The 19,300-nt window shown below is 39.4% G+C and overlaps 1 protein-coding gene across 1 annotated transcript in view; it reads right to left on the bottom strand.

The window, feature by feature from the left end:
• The window catches only part of Btc (betacellulin, epidermal growth factor family member), a 45,734-nt gene that overhangs the window by 11,124 nt on the left and 15,310 nt on the right, over window positions 1-19,300 (bottom strand). The window contains exon 2 of the mRNA NM_007568.5: window positions 8,530-8,628. Within this exon, the coding sequence (NP_031594.1) occupies window positions 8,530-8,628 (99 nt within the window). The remainder of the gene's footprint in view (window positions 1-8,529; window positions 8,629-19,300) is intronic.

The raw sequence follows: 19,300 nt of genomic DNA on the forward strand, positions 1-19,300 counted from the left end.
GGAACTTTCAGAGCTGAAACAGAAATAAATCACACAGCCTGATATTTAATAGCAAACGGACAAAAACCTGTCGCGCTATCTTTGAAATGAGAAAGTCTGTTGTCATCCTCCCTGCAAATGGCATCTAGAGGGACAGTTGGTTCTCTCTCAGCATCTGCCTTGGTCACATTGCCTGAAAAAAGAACGGGGAAGCCATATTCTGACTATCAAGAGATCTGGGTGAGAGAGGCCAGGGGAGATCTCATTCAGGTGCACAAATATTTGTCAAGAAGGAGTTAAAGGACAACATTCCCACTCCCATGACAAACTGCCCTCAGTCCCAACTCTTGTGTTTCTCTCTTGAATGGCACACTCCTCAAAACGGAACAAGGTAGAGTCCGTGGTTTTAGAGGAGAGTGAGTATAATCGGTCTTCTCCCCCTCACCTTAACCTGGTTCAGTGCACTTTATCCAATTCAAGTGTTCCCTGGAAGGTAACGTGGTGTTTCAGAATTTCACAGAGCAATTACACTATCAGATGGCCAGGGCACACGCGTAACCTCAGACTTGGAGGGCTGCTATGGACACTGTATCTCAGACTCTTGTGGGACACTGGCTTCTCGAGGTTCAGTGATCAATTGAGTCAGAAACAGTTAAAGTTGTGATAGAGATGAGTGTATGCAAGGTTTTGGTTTAAAGAGTTTGCACTTGGGATCAGAGACAAAGATATCTCACTTGGTTCATATGGACCATTCAATGAGAAATGCTTGCTCTCATTGGGTAAGATGCCTCGTTAGAGTAGATATGACAGGGTCCCGTGGGCTAAGCCATCACAGTAAGATTCAGAAGACAACTAGATAATTTAGTCCTGATATGGAATTTTCCTGGGTCTGACACATTTAGACTATTAGTACATAATTATTACATAGCAGATGTTTTGTAACGTTTGTTTCCATTCCAATAGAGCGTATTTAATAATTATGTGAGTGGTGTGCTACCAGTGTCTCTCTTCAGCAGGTAACTAACTACAAGAGTAACACACTATAATTATCATGACATCTAAACATTTTGTTATATTAATTATCTAATTAACTTACATGTGTATATACACCTGTGCATTCATGACATAGGGTGGGTGACTGAATGCATGAATATGGACGTCAAGTGACTACTTGAAACAGTTGATTATCTCCTACTACCACATATGTTCTCGGAATCAAACTCGGGTCCTCAGGCTTGGGCAGCAAGTGCAGTTACCAACCGAGCCATCCCATCAGCCCTGCCATCCTTTCTGTAATACTTACTGTGGTGATTATACATGTACATTATTTCTAGCCCCTCAGTTACCTATGTAATAGAACTAACTATAGGAGGATGCTAAATGTTGGAATAGCAGTCTTATGGGATAAAGAGAGAGAGAGTAGGAAGAAGACAAATAACTATGAATTTGTCTTCCACATGCATATTTAACCTGCATGCCCAGAAGAGGGCATACCAAGTCCCCACAGGACTCGGGGCTAAGGTTCCTTCTAACCTATGAAGCTTGTGGAAGGCTTTAATAATCTACTTCTGAGCTTCTGGGCCTCTTCCCAGTAGGGGTTTCCTCATTTTACAATCTCCTTGTGCCCAAATCTAAAGATAATGTTATATCTTTAAAGTTAACTTTCCTTCTTTTCTTACCAACTGTCTCCTTGAACTGAATGCATGGAAAATTCACAGTGCCCTTGAAGCAATGAAAAGGTTGGAATTTAGGGAATCCTCCATGTGTCTTTACAGCTAAATGTCATTTCCTATAGAAAAGGGGAAGGGAAAGGTGCCCCTTTCTGAGCAATTGGAACCTATGATTGAGACTGGAGAGAGCTGGGGATTATGGGATGGTGTTAAAGCCAGGTTAGACCATATTTTGATCAAATCAGCCAGGCTGGTCATTACAAAATTAAGGTCTACACTGAGAGCAGACCTGCTATAGTCTAGTAAAGAAAGAAAAATACCGACTAATTAAACCTAGTTGCTCTATGAGCCAATCCCACTGTCTCTTGCCCTGTGTGCCCGTTGTTCATTGTTTATTGCTGGCATCATAAAGAAGGCCCTGTGTCCCAGATGGTGACGAGTATGAATGATTGTACCCCTTACTCATCAGAAAACAACAAACCAAGGGCATGATTCTTAGATACTGGGGCTATTAAAAGAAAAAAATAAGAGAATTATTTAGACCCAGAAAATACGCCCCAGTATCATCTAACCTATTTCTTTGTGCTCCTGGCTCCAGACTTGGGTTCTGAAAGTTTAAGCAAGTTATCAATGGTGAAAGCCAGTCATTAAAAGTCTGTTCTTGACATCAGTTATTCCTTCAAGAGCTATGTGAACTTCCCCTGTACTTTGCTGTCAGGCAGTCTGGGTTTCTTTGTTTGTTTGTTTGTTCTTTTTTATCGGATATTTCAATTATTTACATTTGAAATGTTATCCCCTTTCCCAGTTTCCCCTCCAGAAACCCCCTATCTCATCTCCCCCACCCCCTGCTTCTATAAGGGTGTTCCCCCATATCATCCTCATTTTGGTGTTCCCATATGGTTTTACGGTGATTAATAGTATGCATCCTAGAGATGGTGTCACCTGTATGTCAGGCTACCCTGCTTACTGTGTGAACTTAAGCAAATCCCTTAGCTTTTCTGTGCCTCAGTGCCTTCATATGAAAGAAGAAATAATAAAGGTACATTTTTACTAATAAATCAATTGATAAATGCAAAGCACAACAGATATCCTAGGTTTGATATCTGACACATATTATTCTTGCTAGATTTACTCTATATGCATATAGATGTAGTAAAGTAAAATAAGAGATTTTGTGTGTGGTTGAAATTTAGTTGTTACCAGCTTAAAATAATTATTCTTTTATTTCTTTTATTATTTTATTAATTTGTTATTATATTATCAAATTATTTTTATATTTAAACTCCCTGCCACTTTCAGATAAAATACTCATGGGGAGGGAGAATTAACATATACTAGTGAAATGTAATCAGCAAAGAATAAATACATACAGCAAGAGAGAAAAATAAGAACAAAAGAACCATAGGCAGAAAAATAAAAATATAAGAAAATGTATAATTTTCCCTATCAGTAATTACTTAAGATGAAAGTGAGCTGAACTCTTCCATCCTAAGCAACTGAATGACAAAACTTTACCATGTGTACATTGTCTATGAGTCAATGAAACTCATGTGCCGAAAGTGAAGAGACACAGAGCACCCATAGCAATGCTAAGCAAAGGGTATCAGTGGTGGTTATTCATATATTAGATCTACCAGCAAGAATCAAAGACCACTGTTATTATTTGATAAGGTTTTCAGTGCCTCACTATAAATATGCATGCACTTGACATGATAAAAATCTATCAATATAAAACAAATATTGGCAGAACTGAATGGAGAAATAATTTTTTCCATATACTAAATCCAGCAGGCAGGACACCTATGAAAATAATGAAACCTCTTTGCTGCTCACAGACAGACAACAACACAGGGCAACTGACTGGGATTCATGGCGAGCTCATTGTTCAGGGCTCAGGAAGGCTGTTGATGAAGAATGGGCTCTAACCTCTATGTGCTCCACACAGCTCTGCAGTTGGTAAGTGCTGGGAGCAGCCCACTTGCATCTATACCCCTGATAAATGAGATGAAAACGGTTCAAACATAGTAGGACAATGTGTTCCAAGAAGGACAGGAACGGACTCAAACCTTCTCTGGCAGGAACTTGTTGAGTCCTAGTACATTCAAAAGTCATTGCTAAGAAATATAAGGGGGGGAGGAATCTAGGATAGTACAGGATCATCCAGAAAACTGTCACACTGATAGCTACACTGTAATATTAGAAGGCTTCAATATTTCATATTTATCATAGATGCATGAAGACAAAGTATTACTAAGGTGACAGTGGGCTTAAAGATTATAAACTGAACAGCCACAACAGAATGCGTGCTCCTCCCAAGTGCAGACAGTATGTTCTTCATGTTGGATTAGTTACTTGACACATTTAAGAAGCCTGAAGTCATTCAAATACCTGTCTGATCAAAACAAAAATGAAGTTAGGAATAGAAAGGAAAAGAAGGAAAAGAAATAGAAGGAAAGGGGGGAGGTTTGCCAGTACAGAGTTGAGCAATGTGCTTCTGCAGCAACAGTGGGTCAAAGATGAAATTAAAAGGGAAATTGGAAAACATCTTGAAACAAATAAAACATACCAAAACATACTAGACGCAACAGAAACAGCACTAAAAGTTTATAGTGATAACGACTTACATTGTAATAGGAGAGAGATATCAAATAGAGAGCTAACTTCATATTTTTTAAAATATGATGAACAAATCCAGCCAAAATTTGGAAGAAGCAAACAAATAACAGAAATTTTACTGAAAGAGAGGGGGGGAAGGGAGGGAGGGAGGGGGGGATGGAGGGAGATAAAGATGATTTTCTCTGGAAGAGCAAACAAAATGAACAAACATTTAGGAAGAGTTAATGACAAAAGAGGGGAAAACACAAATCAACTAAAATGTAGAAATGAAATTAAAAAGGGGGTATTGCAATTGGTGCCACACAGACAAAGCCAGAAAAATGCACCACATTAGTCGAACAAAAAATGATGAAGTCAAATGATCTTCATGCATGCAAAAAAAAAAAGGCCTGTCAATATTCATTATTCTTTTATAATAAACTGTCAACAAACTATGAATGGAAGTAAATTACCTCAATATAGGTCATATCTGAAAACATTATACTCAATGGTGAAATTTTTTAAACTTCCCTGTTAAGACCAAGAATGAGGAAGAATGCAGTCTTACTACTTCTAGTCAACACAGGATTGGAAATGGAAGATGAAGAAATTAGAATAGAAAAAGAAAGACACTCAAATTAGAAAAAAAGTTAAAAATATTCCACTTTTAAAATGTCATGATCTTGTATGTAGCCAACTCTACAGACCCAACATAAAACAACACTAAAACCAATTTATGAGTTCCACAAAGTTCTGGAATTAAAAAATCAATACATAAAAGTCTGTTGTATTTCTGAAAACAGACTAACCCAAAATGAAACTAGAGAAATAAGTACAGTGACCACAGAATCAAAAGGAATAAAACACTTTAGGGAGAAAAACCAAAATTCTGATGTATTTTTGCAGCAATGAAAAACAATTGGATAATTGGTAGAAAATTAAAAAGGTTCGAAAATCAAAATAATATTGAACAACAAAAGAAAGTTGGAAGCCATTCCTAATGTCAAAGAACATGCACAAAGCTATAAAATAGGATACAGTCATATAAACACAGATACATAGATCCATAGAAGGAAATCAACAATCCACAATTCAATTCAGGTGTATATAATCAATTAAACTGCACCAAGAGTAATAAGAAGACAAAAATAAAAAAAGACTAGGATAGGCTCTTCAATAAATGAAGTTTGTGGCAGTAGTGGCACACATACTTTGGTGATAACCAACAACTCTCTAATTGGACGTAAGACCCACTCAACAAAAAAGAAGTCATATGTGGTATAAGTTAGCCTTCCCCAGGGAAGAGCATAAGAATTGGTTATCCAATACCAAATGGTCAGCCCTGAAACATCTGGGCAAGTAGCTTTGTACAGTATGAGCAGGTTGTACTTAAGTATTTAGTAACATGTATGTGTGTGTATGTGTGTATGTGTTCTATACATATACGTGTAACAAAGAAAAGCCACAACTTTGAAAGAGATAGGAGAATACATGGGAAGGGTTGGAAAGAGAAAAGTGAAGGGGGAAATGATGTAATTGTATTATAATCTCAAATAATAAATTAATTTTGAAAATGAACATTATGCAAAAGAATGAAAATTGGTTCCTTCCTTACACTATTCACAATAGTATATTCAAAATGGGTTTTGGATTCAGGTAAGACCTGAAACTTTAAAATTTTGTAGAAGAGATCATAAGGGAAAACTTCTTGATGGTTATGACATGAAAAGTATAGGGCTAAACGGAACTGTTGCTCGGCCAAGGAATTAGCAGAGCCAAAGGCATTCTCCTGGGACAGGAGAAAATGTCTCCAAATTGTATTACAATAAGTTATTGAGATCTAGGATATATAAGAAACTAGCCAACATCTTAATACTCCAAATGGAACTATGGAATTAAGTAGGTATTTTACCAAAGAAGATTTACAAATGCTCAAAACACACACACACACACACACACACACACACACACACACACAGAGAGACTCACACACAGCTGCTTAATATCATGGATCACCAGAGAAATGCAAATCAAAGCCACAGAGATTTTACCTTTCTTACTATTCTTACCAAAAACAGAAGGAGAGAGAAATTATGTGGTGACCTCAGAACCTTGTAACATGTTGATGAGATGTATTCTCCCAGGCTGCTATAGAAAAGAGTGAAGGTACCTCACACAAAATTAAAATGAACAGTCACATGATCCCATAAGATAATGCCATTTCTGGATATTAATCGTAGCAAGCTAAAATTGGGAAGTCAAAGAGACATTTGTACTCCATGTCCATTGTAGCGTTCTTCACAAGAGTCAAATGTAGACATAGCCCAAGTATCTATTGATGGCTGAGTGAATTAAGAAAAGGCATCACTTATAATGAAGCAATAGCCATCCGTGTAAAGGAAGAAAACCCTGGAATATGGCGATCTGAATTCACCTGAAGAACAGCATGCTAACCTAAACAGGGCATTCACAGATTAGACCTGTATGATTCCAGTTCTCTGTGCTATTGAAATAAGCAAAATCTACAGAAGCCAACAATAGAATCATGGTTGGCCAGCATCTGAGAAGAAGGCTATGAGAAGTTGCTAGACAATAGGCACAAAGCTAATTAAACACAATGAATAAATTGAAGTATCTATTATGTAACTTCAGGCTTTTAATAACAACTGTATAATACACCTTAAAATTTGTTCAAAAAGTGGAACTGTCAAATTTACTTACTATTACATTAAAACTAGAAGAAAAATCATTAGGATCATGGCAAGGAAGGTTATTGAACATTGCCAATCATAAGATAATGAAATAATTTCCCAGGGATAATATGGAAAATGCCATCATTTATAATATTTAAAACTAGACTGAAGGAAAACATTCAACTATATACAATTGACCTTGTTATCCTTACAAGGGTGACAGAATCAGGCCCCTATAAGCATGATCTAAGATACCAGTGGATTCCATGGTATTCCCACAACCCACCCACAGCTCTGAAGGATGAAATAGGAAGACTGGGCCAGAACTGGTGACTCACATGAAGGAGACTTGCTCATCATATTCCTGGCTCAGTGACAGTGTTCCCATGGGACTAGTCAACGAGTATTCACATCTGTGACCATGCTTCCAGCTCAGTGAACCTCCCAGGGAATACACCAAGCCCTTCTCCACTAAACCCAAATGTTTAAAGTGGTCTGTCGGTTCCCCTTCCCCTAAAATTAGAAGTAAGCTTTGTAGAGGCCTAGATCCCCTAATCTCAGTCGGACCAAAAGCAGCTTAGATCAGCCAACAATAGCAAGTGGTGCTCCAAGGACCCAGTCTGCTGCACGGCCTGTTACACAAGCCTAATACCTTTGAGAATATTAAATCAAGCATGTCCAAGATAAAATATGGAAATATTATTTTCTTCTTCTCCTTTTTAGGGTATGGATTAGACCAAGAAGAAAAAGATGGATGTGTCAAGAATTCATGAATCCAAGACAACATATCACACAATAGAGTGTAGAGCACCACACGTCTGTGATGCCAGGTGAAATGGTTAATCTCAGCAGTTGTTGATTCCACAAAACTCCGAATCACCTAGGAAACACACCCCTAGGCATGTCTATGAGGATGTTTTCACAGAGACTCAACTAAGGGGAGAGGCCCATCCTGAATGTGTGTGGCAGTGTTGGTCCAGCTATTGTGCCTGAGTACACATAAAGGGGTAAGCTAGGGGGCTCCAGTGTTCAGATTTCAGTGCTTCCTGACTGTGTATATGATATGACCAGCTGCCTCGGGCTTCTGGGACCACAACTTTAGCCAACCTCTAATGTACCTTCAAACTTTGAGCCAAAATAAATCCTTTCTACCTAGCATTGCTTTTATCAGGATTTTGTCAAAGCAGACAGAAAAGTAACTAAGACCCTTAGTCTATGGTGGCTAATCATGGAGGCACAGAAATCAGGGAGATAGAAGTTCAAATCACTGAGTTTCTGTTTATAGGGTGTCTGACCTTTGGTGAGATAACCTTAAGGGAGTTTTGTAATCTATTTAACACTACACCAAATCATTCTTATAGTATTATTTAAATACATAAAATATGGTATATTACTATTAAATTTTTTGTCTCACTTAGAAAACTCTTACAAGTAATGAATAAATTACTTCATTCAAGTTACTTAATACAGAACCTAGTATAGTATTATACGCACACAGAACCACCTAGTATAGTGAATACTATTTAAAAAGGATTAAGCATTTGGGGGAGGGAGTCAAGTTTCCAGGACTAAGTATGAAGCATAAAAATTACCTGTGCAGTTTTCCCCAGGAGCTCCACAAAGAGAGCCATTGGTTTCTGGTGTTCTGGTTGTGTTCCCATCTGCTACCACACAGTGGAGAATTGCAAGACCTGCAGAACCAGAAAATAAACTTGAAACTTTACTTAATGTAAAGTGTCCTTTTAGTGTCATGACCCACTGTGGAAAGCAGTAAGCCAGTGGCTTCCCTTGTATGCTCTCCTCTCCCAACCAAAAAGAGGATCAGGGAGTGTGGAAAATTGCAGGCTGGTCTCCAGTTGAGCTGAGGTCTGAACCCCAAAGGGTGATAATTCACCTGCATTACACGGTAGGTGTTCCCTTATACTCCTGGAACTCTGGCTCCTGCCTAAGTTACCACCCCCCACAGCCCCCACAAGATAATAATCATGGCTAGAAGTCATGTAAGCAATGGTCCAAGCTTCTGACCTTCAGGATAAACTTCTCCCTAGTTACCTAGCAACATTAAAGATTATAAAAAGGGCTGTTCAGCCCCACCTTGCTCTCTTACTTGTCTCTCTTACTTTTCACTCTCTTACTCCTTACCCCTAACTCTCACACCCTCTCCTCTATCTTTGTCTTCTCCTCTCCTCTCTCCCTCTTACTCTCTTTTTCTCTCTAGCCTCTCTCTCTCTCTCTCTCTCTCTCTCTCTCTCTCTCTCTCTCTCTCTCTCTCTCTCTCTCTCTCTTTCCACCTTCTCTCTTTCCCCCTGCAGTTCTATAATAAAGCTCTAAAACCATAGAATGGCTCTGCTCATCAAGGCCCACTGTGCTTGGAGGATGGGACAGGCTTTCTCCTAATGAGCCATTTCTAATCTCCTCTTAGAAGGCCTTCCTGTGCTACAGTCAAGATCCGCTGCACTCACTCTCGTCAGTGTTGGGAACCTCTTCCCTCATCCTTCTCTCCTATAACCCTGGTGGCTTTAGCAAGGTAGCTCCAGGGCTCCCAGGTAGGGCTGCCCCTTGGCCACACCCTAAAGAGTGGTTCAGAGGCTTGAATGCCTACCCAGGGATGAGTGGAAGGTAGATAGCAGCCCTCCCACACCTGACAGACCAGAGAATAGGTAAAAATTCTGGTGGGGTGTGGGTCTTCTCCTTCCCCCTCTTCCCCTGAACCCCCTTTTTAGTTCCCAACAAGGGAGCATCATGTCTTGTTCAGCTCAGTGTAAAGACAGAATTTTCAAATCAGTACTACTTCCTGTACTTAGACATCTTCAGGGAGGAGACTTGGCTGTAGCCAAAGTAGAGGATCATCACAAAAGCAGACAGTAGAGGGATGGAAGCCCAGCTACCAGATAAATATGAAAATGTAGAGAGAATAAGTAACGAACCCCCTGCCCCCGCCCCCCCAGCAAAGGATCTAGTCCATTCTCTACAGCCATACTGCTCTGCTGTTTCTCAGAGGTTAACTTGTGAGCATACTTTCATTGAGGTAGATGGCAAATAGATATAAATCCATGGGGAAATTTGTTGTTGGTATTAAACAGGGGTTTCATGCATACTAGGCAAGCTCTCTGCCATCAACCCATACTTTCACCTCACCATGATGATTCTTTAAGAATTCTAGGTCCCTCAACATAATAATCTCTAAAGAGAAGTGTGTTGTGGTTGGAATGGTTGAAAAAAACAATAGCTGGTACTTGTGTTAATCCTGATTCAAGTATAAGAAGTCATAGATGAGACAATCAAGGAAAGTAGCAGTGTTTGGGTATTAGATCTTACTAAAGATTTTCAAAATACAGCAATGGCATTGTACTTTATATTAAGAATTAATATATTATTAAATATGCTTAAATATATTCATTAATGAAAGAAGGTACCTAAAATTCACATTCTTGTTAGTAGTAGTAGTAGTAGTAGTAGTAGTAGTAGTAACAGTAGTAGTATCATTATTGTTTTCTGATACTGACAATCAAACCCAAGGCCTTTGAAATGCTAGGAAAGTGCTCTACTACTGAGCCAAACTAGCCTTGAGTCTTACTTTAAAATAACCTATTATGGACATGTGTTACAAGACGAGGAAAGAAAGGCAAAGATGAAGTAGAACTTGACACATGTTGATAGTTTTTGGAGCTGAATTTCGGATGGGTGAGGGTTTATTATGCCAGTCTTTCTAGTCCCCATGTGTCAGAAGTGATGAAAGGAAGACTGAATGGGAGAGGGTAGATGAGACAAGAATAGGACCAGAAACATGGCTTGGGAATTGGCTGCTTAGTTCAAGGCCTTGTTGAGAGTGTTACAAACTTTATATGCCCCAGTACAGGGGAATGCCAGGGCCAAGAAGCGGGAGTGGGTGGGTAGGGGAGCAGGGCGTAGGGAGGGTATAGGAAACTTTCAGGATAGCATTTGAAATGTATATAAAGAAAATATCTAATAAAAAACCCCACAAAGTATGTGTTAAAGATACAGATCACCAAAGACGCCCTGGCAGATACTCAGTGCTCAGTAAATTGCCACATTTTCATGCAGCTGAAAGGAAGAATAGGCAGTATACATCTGGCCAACAGTTTCTAAGCAACGTGTTCTCCAATTCCATTCAATTCAGCAAACAAACATGAGCCTTGGAAACAACTGGGTGGATAAGATACACTTGACCCTCTAGATGCTCTGAAGCTGCATGGCAGATAATGGGCCAACCAATTAACCATGGCACAAAATGGCAACAGCGTGCCAGGAAACAGTATCTAGCAAGTCATAAGACTTTCCAAAGACACTCTTTATAATGGCAGCTTTTACAATGGCAGCATTTACCAAACTGAAAAGCATTGTTTTAAAGGAAAGGAAAGTGCCAAATGTTGGAGAAATTGAACAGAAATGGAGACTCAAATACACCAGTGATGGGCAAACGTACCTTTCCTTTCTAGAGGACAATTTAACACAAGCCATAAAAACAGAAGTAACTAAACAATGCAATTCCTCATTCCCAGTAATTACAAACGAGTAAGTTCTCCTGTGGAAATAGCACAGAACATATATATATATATATATATATATATATATATATATATATATATATCCTACAAAGGTCTTGCTAAGCAATTATGAGAACCTGAGTTCTGGTCAGTGAAACCATAAAATCCCAGACCACCAGCCCTGCTCCAGTTTCTGTTAGAGAATAAGAGGTTGAATGATTGAATGATAGAGTTGGATATCCAACATCACCTTCCAGCATCTGTGAGGTTGTTCCAGACACACCACACACACACACACACACACACACACACACAGAGAGAGAGAGAGAGAGAGAGAGAGAGAGAGAGAGAGAGAGAGAGAGAGAGAGTTACCTAAGCATATAGCATTACAGAATTAATTGAACATACTGGGCCTACCTTTCTGCAATAAAATGCTAATCAATCATAAAAACAGTGTTAAAAATTAATAGTACATTTCAGTATATTTCCAAATAATAAAACAGACTGTGGAATGATGATTTAGCATGGTGGTGGTGATAGTGATGGTGGTGGTTGTGGGGTGTGTGTGGGGGGGGTGCATACGAGAGTGTGCTTGTGCACATGAATATAAAGTACATTTCTTCATTCATCCAAAAAGCCAAGAGGTAGGTAAACAGGAAACTGATCCAGCTAGTTGGAAATCCTTTTCTTTAATTTTCCTTACGTTTATTTTTCAATTTTTCTAAAAGAGCATTTTGTTTGTTGCAACAGGAGAACAAAACATGAATCTTCTTTTTAAAATCCCAATTTGCTCGCCAAACATCTGTTATTTACACTTTCCCTCTAGCATTTGTTCCTCCCTTCCTGCTTACGACAATCAGAAGCAAAGGTGTGTGGGCTCCTCGAACCCAGGAACTATAGACGACTCATCACTGTAATCTCAGTACCTAACTCAAAAATATGATGGAAAAAGAGTTAGTAAATAAACAGTCTATTTTTAAAACGTCTTCAAATCCAAAAATCCCAGCAGCAGATTCTGCTGGGAAACAACAAAAGACATTTAACTCATTTCTAAATTCCAATTCAGAGGAGGCCTTAACTCTGTAGTTCTCAAAAAACTTCAAAAGAGAAAAAGAAAAAAAAAAGACGGAGGGAAGGAGAGTAAGGAAAGGACAGCCTGAGAAGTTGGCTCAGCCAGCGAAGAGCCAGTCACACAGCTATGAGGATGTGAGTTCTAATCCCCTGGCACCCATGTACAGCTTCAGCATGGTAGTATGCATTTGAAACTCCAGTGCTGGGGAAGAGCTAAGAAGAGCTTACAGCCCAGCCAGCCAAACCAATCAGTGAGCTCTAGTCTCAGTGGAAAGCACTGTTTCAAAGTTAAGATGCAGAGTAACAAAGGAAGATGCCCAGCATCAGCTTTTTGCCTCCATGTCCACACATATAAATGCACACACACAAATATGTGCACACATAATTATGGTAAAGAATTGAAAGAAGAAAAAAGGGAAGGGTGGAGGAAGGAAGGGAGAGTACAAGGGAGGGAGGAAGGAGTGAGGGAGGGAAAGAGGGAAGGACCGATGGAAGGAGGTAAGTCTAGGGAAGGTTTAAATCTAGTAGAGATTCAATATCTAAAACTGAAAAGGGAAATATTTCCTTCTTGGGATTTTTATAAAGGTCAGGTTCTATGAGGAAAAAAAATTGGCTTAGAGTACTTCACAACTTTTATCTAGATGCCTTTATTCATAGTTTTACTTATAATTCAAACCATTATTCTCCACTTCTATCTAATGGAGAGAACATAGATTGCATTGAGACTGCCCAATTATTCAGACACTTGATCAGGCTAAGTCCTATGGCCAGGCTCCTTCTGCTCATCCCCACTGCACCTTCTGACCTCAGTTGACAAAAAGGCCACCAGACTCAGAGGTAGAGCCGGGATCTCTTCCAGCAAGCCAGCATCCCATGTAAGAAGAGTGCGCAAACAAGCCACCATCCTGTGTAAGAAGTGTATACTGAACATCACAGCCTCTACCACTGCTGCCACTCAAACCATCTTCAGCTAAGAACCAAGGGCCATGAACCTAGCTGAAAGGAAGGCATTTACTTGGCCTGAACCTTCCTCCTGGGACCTGGCTGGAATGGTGAAGTACCAGGAGGCCTTTAAGTACCACAAACCCTATGACCTTTGCTGTGCTCATTTCAGGTCATCACGGGACTATGGGTTTAAGATCTGTAAGAAGAGCATTCACAAAACTCGTTACCAAGTACTACAGGCGACTTTACAAAGAACGCTCTTGTTCCGTCCGTTACTCAACAAATATTCATCAAACCCTTGTGCTTGGTACCGATGCACACCCATGAAGAGTCAAAGGTAAAAATATCACGGCTAACCTCGCTGATCTCATATTCTGCTTTGAAAGATGCACATGCCGCCAAGGAGCTGTACAATTAGCACAGTGAGAGATGACACAAGAGCAGGTCCGAAAGAGAATCCACTCCTCCTGGGGGGAAGAGTTTTCAAGTGGAAGCAAGGTTTGTGATGAGTTTTTAACGGGGGATAAATGACTTTTAAAGTGTCAATGAATGACTTGCTAAAAATATGTGCAAGCAAAATTATCACTGTGTTTTCCTGTTGAGGCAGTGGTTAGCATCCATGTGGCCATAATAATGCAAATCTTGATCACTTCTCACAAAAGCCATCATAAAATGAAAGACAATAATTAGCCAGCGTCCACTACCTAGGTCACATGGTAGTGGTTAGTTAGCTCCTAACACTTTGATGATCTGCTGTCAGGGTAGTCATGCTGGCAAATAGGACATTATCATGAAAAAAAAAAAAAAAAAACAAACCAAAAACCTGGAAAATTCTTAGGAAAATACGACCTTTAAAAAAAATCCTACTTCACTGTTAAAGGATGTTCTAGCTTAAAAATAAATAGAAAGCAGCCTGTGGATTATTTTATTGACCACACCGTTGACCTCTGGGGCTGGATACATCTTTACTATGAGAGATTTCACACTGTAGGATGATTTAGTGACCTTGATTTTGACTTTCTATTTGTCAGTAGTGTCCAGTGCCCCTCTGCCCACCACACCTGAACTGTCACTATGTAAAATGTCCGTACACCACCAAATGTCCAAGGGTCAGGGGAGCTACTCCAGGCGAGACACAGTCTGATTCTCTCCAACCCATTGTATATAGTTTAATCTAAAGTGCAGCTTGCATTTTTTACCATGTCCCTTTAATGTGAACCAACTGTACATGGCAGCCTTCGAGGCTAATACTGTGACTTCATACGGTCTTTTAAAGAGTCACTACCTCATGACAAGGTCCCCAGAGTCAATAATTAGTTCACTATGTGACTTGGAGCTAATGAAGACAATTTCTATTTTCCAAAGAAAACTTTGGATAATAGATTTTTCTGCCCATCTCATAATCGATTTTATGAAAATTAATGAAAAACAAGAAGTTTTAAGAAGCATGGATCATTAAAGTTACCAATGTATTTAGAGACGAAGAATACATTGTGTTCTGGAGAAATCATGATAAAAAGTTGGGGTAGGTATGTAGAAGGAATATAACTCCCAATCAAAAAATATCACAACTTATATTAAGTTACCAAGAATTCTGAAGGTTTTTTAATATCCTACCAACTCTGCACTCAGAAACCATTCTTTCAAAGCATCCACCGAAGCCATATTTAAAATTTCAGTGGAGGGATCCTGTCTGCTGTAAGATAGGCCGATCTCAAGACCAACCATGGATGCTATGGGTCACATTCATTCGCTCATTCAAACCTGTGTCTGAAGCTATAATGCTACAAACACCTTTGACTGTGTAGCTCATTTTTCTTGCACTTTCTCTTTAGAACCACCTAAAAATATCTGAAGCCTCTCTTTCCCAAAGAAGATTACAAAATATTTGTATCTGGCTACTAAGATTCCCTGTGGAGCTTTCTCTTCTCAAGCTAAGCATATTGGGTGGGTGGGTAGGGGGACTCCTTCAAGCATACCGTATTAGATATGTTAAAAGCCTTATCTTCTTCATGTTAATGCAAAGTACCACCCAGCATGGTCCTTAAAGGACAGACACGAGTACTGTTCTCAGTCCCAACACTTCTAGTAATGGATAGTCTGTCAGCCCTTCTGGGCTGTCACAATAAATAATGAAGTTTTATTCTGCCTACCATAAAGCACACCTACAAAATTCTTGTGTTGCTAGGAAGCAGTGACTAGATGGACATGTTTTCCCTCTGTTTCTGTTCTCTTTTGCTTCATCTTTTGTATTTCATCTAAGCAGACAGGATATATATATATATTCCTTTTTAAAATGTATTGTATGAAGCTTTAACTGTCAAAGAATTCAGAACTTTTTCCTTTTCTTTTGGACTTTTATTTCTAGCCTATCAAATATCCCACTTCACATGATCTATAGAATTTCTCAGGTGCACAAAAAGAAAACGATAAACACAGAATAAAATAAAGGCACATGATTAGCTATTCTCACTAAGTGACTAGAAGTTGAGCTCTAATTTCTGGAGTTAGTTTTAAAACTATTAATTTTCCTCATAAAATTCAAGGAAAGGGGCAGAAGGAATCCAGCCCTTCTTCAGCTAAGTGCCAGCCTGTCTGCATTAATGCACTTTGAGATCGTCAAGTTAAAGAAAAAATTACAGAATGTAATAAAGTCTTCTCCCCATCAGTCAGCGTGGGCAATGAAGTCAGTGGGGACAATGCAGGCATTGAGGAGAGGGCCACCCGACAGCCCATGGCACAGTCTCAATGTCAGTGCTGGTGCTGAGGTAAGGAGCAAGCCAGCTGGAACAACTCTTTAAAACGATCACATATGACCGGCTTACACAGCGTGTGCGTGCTGTATTTGCTCATCTCTGAGCTGAATTTTCCATTTTGAAAGCCAAGGACATTTTTTTTTTATATTTCAAAAACAAATATCAGAAAATGTTCATTTATCTCTCTCTTAATGATGAAAGACTTCTTAGCTGCATTGCAGGCCTCCGCCTATCCCATGAATCCAATTTCTTCTCTAGGACCAACTTTTAAGATTTGAAACATACTCCATATACCATTAGGGAAGACTACTTCCTACTCTAGCCCCTTGGGCATGGGCAACAGCATTGAGCAACAGGACGAGAACAGCTTCAGGACCAAGGGAGCAGGACTTGGGTTCTTCATTTTAATTGATAGATTTATAATTATGGTTGTTACTTGCCATGAAGCCTCAGAGTTCTCTCAGTCACCCTAGCTCTTATGTCAAGGCATGAACTTAGCTATGTGCTTAAACAAAGAGGGGGAAGGAAATTATACATTTTAACTACAGTAAATGCTTTTTGCATTTATAGAAAGCTATATTCTCAGCCTCATATATGGTAAATGGGAATTGACTAATTTCTACATTTTGAATGTAATTTCACTTGTACATACAATATTTAATATGGTAACAACAAAATATCCATGCACACACACACACACACACACACACACCTCTACAGTGTGTTCTGTAGTTAATGAGAAAAATAGTGTAGGAGACTCTTCATGTGTTGCTTCTTTCTTCTGTTTTTGTTTGTTTGACTTTGTTCTTAAGATATCTGAAGTTAATCTGGACCCCTGAGATCTTCCAAACACTGGACCGCCAAACAGACAACATACACCAGCTGATATAAGGCCCCTAACACACATACAGTAGAGGACTTCCAGGTCTGTGTTCATTCAGAGATGAAGCACCTAACCCTCAAGAGACTGGAGGCCCCAGGGAGTTTAGAGGTCAGGTGGGGTAAGGGGTGGGGGCATCCACGTGGAGATGGGGTAGGGTGGGGAGGAGGTGTGGAATGTACAGCAGTCGGAAGGAAGATGGGGAGGGGCAAGGAATGGAATATGGAGTGTAAAAACTGAATTAGAAATAAAATTAAATTTAAAAAAGATATTTGAAGTTAATAGGTCTTGGCTGATGGGGTCTTTTTCATGTGTTGGATCTTTGTCTTCTCAGCCTAGCTCTATGAGTCAGGACACTATTTACGTGAGTTGGGATTTCTGACTTGGCTGGTTGAGTCAATGGCACAAATGTAGTTGATAAGGTCAGATCTGAGACAGTACAATTGAGTAACAATTAACTAAGTCATAATCATTTCTCTAGACTCCAAAAGACACAGCTAATAAAGTTTGTTTACAGTTTAAACCAATGCAAGGAGGAAATCTGTAAGCGTCGGAGGACTTTCCCATAGCATGTTCACTGCTAAGAAAAGGAATAGAATCTGGGATGTGTGAGCTGAGTGGTTCCCAGGTCCAGATAGAAGCCATATCTAACAGGCAGCTAGAAACAATGACAAGGAGGAGCTGCTATTTAACACTGGGCTTGTGCTTAACTAAGATAAAGATTGTGAAGTGGTGAAATTTAGTATTTGTGTTCTCCTGTAAAAAGTAAAGTCAACCCTTCTTCTGCCTTCTCTGTTGCTGTCTCTCAGTGTTTATAAACTATGCCCTTGTAAATACTGCCCTGAGAATAAGGTATCATTGAGTTTGTCTCAAAGCAAACCCATAAGAAGAGAAATTAGCTCAAAAGAACTTTTCCTAGAATCTAGACTGAGACAAGGATTACAAGTTAAAATCCTAAGGCCATGAAAATGATGGAAAAGGAAAGGAAAGAGAGAAGGGAGGAACTAAAATGCTTGTCTTCATTGGACCACACAGCGATAAAGGAGTCCCCCAGACGGTGTGTTTACCCACACACAGGCCACATCAGTGGTTCAAAGAGTCACTGAATCTAAGTTATGCTTCAGGAAAACAGAAGGAAGGAGAAAGAAATTGAACCAGGCGGGTGCATCGCCGGTTCCCACTGACAAAATTCCTTCTGCTAGATGCTAATTTCTTCAGGTGGGTGGGAAGCTGACCAAGAGACAAGGAGACAGTGGAAGAGCTCATTGGTTGGCCCACTGAGTTCCATCACAGGAACCTGGGTAGAAGGACACCTCTTAGGAAACTAAAAAGTATTCCAAGACAAAGTAGGGTTTCTGAATTCTTTCAAAGGATTTTACCTGGAAAACTTCCTAGTCTATCAAACTAAAAGATGAACGTCTGGGTCCCCAGCACCTGAGGGGAAAGCCTGGGAGGGAGAAATAAGCAGCAGAGACATCACAAAAATTCCACCTTCATTCAAAATCAGGAAAGTAAAATACCAGCATGGCTTCCTCCAATGTGAAACTCTGTTCTCCATTAAAGAGACAATATCTTAGTGTCTAAAGAAAAGACTAAGAATAATAGACAATAGCATTTTTTGACATATAACATTTCTCCACAGTGTTGCTTTTAAAGCCCAGCATGGGAAGTAATTTAATAACTTCTCACATGTAAACTACATATAACTCATACACTGAAAAACTGTTGACACTCAAAAATACCTCCACTAGTTAGTCAACCTCATTCCTGTTTCACCCTTCCTGTTACTGAATGTGGGATGGGAGGCTAACTTGAGTGGAAATCTTGCTACAACATTGATCGAGTTTATTAAATGACCAGTTATCAAAACTTGATTTATTCTGATTCCCATTCATTTATGATTATTATGAGACCAGATACTCAGGCATCCTATCATTTTAAATAAAAATCCCTGAGCTCACGAAATTATTATATTAGTTCAGAAAGAAGGAGGAGAAAGAATCAAGAGAAAAGGGCAATTTATTTTTAAGAAAAATTATCCAAGCTCACAGGAAGAAGGAATTGTGTAGTTGGCTTCTAAATCCAGCAATAGCCCAATCTCTGACCTGTAATAAAGTAAGTCTCCTTAGTGGCATGGATGTTATGGGAGTAATCAACCCCTTTTTGCTTGGATTTAAGGCCTGCTCCATGAGATAGAATTCAT

This window comes from Mus musculus, chromosome 5 (assembly GCF_000001635.26).
Source record: "Mus musculus strain C57BL/6J chromosome 5, GRCm38.p6 C57BL/6J".
NCBI lineage: Eukaryota > Metazoa > Chordata > Mammalia > Rodentia > Muridae > Mus > Mus musculus.